At 36.4% G+C, this 3,301-nt stretch overlaps 1 protein-coding gene across 5 annotated transcripts in view; it reads left to right on the top strand.

Moving 5' to 3' along the window:
- STAG2 (stromal antigen 2) overlaps window positions 1-3,301 on the top strand; it is a 171,303-nt gene that overhangs the window by 88,003 nt on the left and 79,999 nt on the right. For all 5 annotated transcript variants that reach the window (XM_023508121.1, XM_003801894.2, XM_023508120.1 and 2 more), the window contains one exon: window positions 798-962. In XM_023508121.1, coding sequence (XP_023363889.1) covers window positions 798-962 — 165 coding nt within the window. The remainder of the gene's footprint in view (window positions 1-797; window positions 963-3,301) is intronic.

The following is a 3,301-nucleotide window of genomic DNA, read 5'->3' on the forward strand; positions in this document are numbered from 1 at the left end:
CTCCTGGGCTCAAGGAAGTCTCCTGCCTCAGCCTCCCAAATAGCTGGGATCACAGGCGCCACACGGCCCCGGCTAATTTTTGGTTGCAGCCATCATTGTTGTTTGGGGGGCCCGGGCTGGATTTGAACCCGCCACCTTAGGTATATGTGGCTGGCACCTTAGCCACTTGAGCCACAGGTGCCGAGCTTATTCGAAAGTTTTTTAATGCTGTGATTTCACATTACTTTTCAAAATTGATTCAACTCTGGATTTTGTGTCATTGTTCAATTTGATCTTTGTAACAAATTTAGGTTAAATAACATTTATTGAGCTCCTATGAACATAGATTTTCTCATTTTACATTGATAATAGAAGATACTTTATGACTTTTATTATGTGCTGGGTATGTTGCTAAGTACTTAACTTTTCATTGTCACAGAACCCCTATGGGGTATGCGTGGTTTTATCCCTATTAGAAAAAATATCTCTGAAGCCTAGTGCAGTTAAATAACTTGTTTAAAATCACTCAGCTCACAGGAATAGCAATTTGGACCTGTGTAGTCTGTCCGCAGAAACAATATTTCTAAAGGTAATGTTTTGTGAGATATATGATAGTATAAATAAAAAATACCAACACCTCAAAGAGGTTGTTAGAACCTTATCATTTTGTCATAATCTATGCAGATGGCATTCTCCTTTAATTCAAATTTAAGCATATTATAATCATGTTATCCCTGGCTATTTCTGCTATAGATTTGTTTTGAAATCTTAAGGATGATGGTATAACTTAACCAACTTGTATTTTTTTTGCAATGCAGACTTGTAAAAAAGGCAAAAAGGGTCCCGGAGAAAAGGGTAAAAGTGGAAATGGAGGAGGAAAACCTCCTTCTGGTCCAAACCGAATGAATGGTCATCACCAACAGAATGGAGTTGAAAACATGATGTTGTTTGAAGTTGTTAAAATGGGCAAGAGTGCTATGCAGGTAATAATTTATGGTTTTCTTCCCTATTTATTTGTACATTCAAAACTTTAATGAGCTATAGAAAGTATAGCCCTGATTTTTCTTATGGGATTTTAAAAATACACTACTTAATTAGAAAGAAAGACAACAAATTAGAAAACTCTAGGGGTCTGTCTATTCAGACATAAGACTTTAAAGCTGTGTCTTGAGTAATTTTCTGTTGCCTTATTATTTTTTTAATGACATAAAGTAAGACATTTGGTCAGAAAATATGCTGATATAAATCCTGGCTTTGAGGTTTCAGTTTCCCCTGAATTTACATAGCTGACATTAAAATATAGGACTCTTGATTGAGTGACCTAATATAATCACCATCCATTTTAGTGAATTAAATTATTTTGGTCACTGTTGTCTATTACATTTTATTGTTAGAATAGTAAAAAGTTGAAGGGATATCCTTGTCCAATCATTAATAATGTTTCTTTTGTATAATTTCATGACAATAGAAGCACTTAGGCTTTACAAAATTCATAAGGTTTTGAAAAGATGAATAATATACTACTTAACATATATATTAATAAAGTTTTTGTTTATAAAAGTTAAAGGGAGTAGTTGTTCTTCACAGAATTAACATTGATAGGTTCGGCTCGGCACTCATAGATCAGGGGCTAGGGCGACGGCCACATGCACAGGGGCTGGTGGGTTTGAACCCAGCCCCAGGCCAGCTAAACAATGATGACAACAACAACAGCAAAAATAGCTGGGTGTTGTGGTGGACCCCTGTAGTCCTAGCTACTTGGGAGGCTGAAGCAAGAGAATCACTTAAGCCCAAGAATTTGAGATTGCTGTGAGCTGTGAAGCCATAGCACTGTACCGAGGGCGACATAGTGAGATTCTAATCTCAAAAAAAAAAAAAAAAGATAGGTTCACATAGATGGTTTTCTGAGAACTAACCACCTAGGCTTTTTGTAATCAATAAAATCTGAAATGTAAAACTTGTCAACAAATATGTGTGGTTTTGTAAATAAAGTTTAAAGTATCAATTGCGCCTAATAAAGAAAAATTTTACATGTAAAATGTAAAAACACTTGTTAGTTTGAACTTTGACCAGTTTTACAGATCAGACGCAATAGGCACAAATTCATTCACAAATGAAGTTCCCCTTCATTTATCCATTTATGAAAGTTTGCTTTTATATAGTTGTGATTAGGATGTGGACTTTTTTCTTTAATATTTTAAATGATTGTTTTGTATATACATTTTATTTAAAAAAATAATGTCTCAAAATTACTGTATTATGGTTTAGTTATTCTGAAATTTAAAAAAATTAGTTTTTGCTGTCTTTGTCTTTTCCTTACTGGGACAAGGGGCCTGTTCACCGTCTATGGCCCAAGCATATTGCTTTGTAAGCCTATATATCTTGCTCTTATTCTATAAACCTATCTTTCTCTTTGTAAGTAAACTTTGTTACATGCTTGCCTTAAAAAAATAATTTTCTCTCTTTAGTTTTCTTTTTGAGTTCATATTATCAAAAGCATAAATTATCAGAGTTATACTATGATAATTTGAGGCCTAAACTAATTCATTACTTTATTTTTTTAAATTCATTTAATAGCCAGTCACTCGTTTATTTATTTATTTATTGCAGTTTTTGGCTGGGCCTGGGCTTGAACCTGCCACCTCCAGTGCCCTACTCTTTTGAGCCACACAGGAGCTGCCCCTCATTATTTTTAGAATTTTTAATTTTAGTCTTTTTTTTTTTTTTTTTTTGAGACAGAATCTTACTCTGTGACCCTGGGTAGAGTGCCATGGCATCATGATAGCTCACCCCATCCTCAGTCTCTTGGGTTCAAGAAATCCTCTAGCCCCAGCCTATCAAGTATCTGGGACTATAGGAACTCATCACAATGCCTGGCTAGTTTTTCTATTTTTAGTAGAGATAGGGTCTTGCTTTTGTTCAGGCTGGTCTCAGACTCCAGAGCTCAAGCAGTCCACCTGCCTACGCCTCTCAGAGTGCTAGGATTATAGGCGTGAGCAACTGTGCTGGGCCTTTTAACTTTTTCTTTTTTTTTCCCTAATTTTTATTGTATTTTACCTTTTTTGGAGGCAGAGTCTGACTTTGTCACCCTTGGTAGAGTGCCATAGCGTCACAGCTCACAGCAGCCTCAAGCTCTTGGGCTCAAGTGATTCTCTTGATTCAGCTCCCAAGTAGCTGGGACTATAGGCACCTGCCATAATACCCAGCTCTTTTATTAGACACAGGGTCTTGCTCTTGCTCAGGCTGCTCTCAAACTTGTGAACTCAAGCAATCCACTGCCTCAGCCTCCCAGAATGCTAGGATTACGGGTGTGAAACACCTC

The sequence above is a fragment of the Otolemur garnettii genome, unplaced genomic scaffold (genome assembly GCF_000181295.1).
Source record: "Otolemur garnettii isolate 467f Iridium unplaced genomic scaffold, OtoGar3 scaffold00224, whole genome shotgun sequence".
Lineage (NCBI taxonomy): Eukaryota > Metazoa > Chordata > Mammalia > Primates > Galagidae > Otolemur > Otolemur garnettii.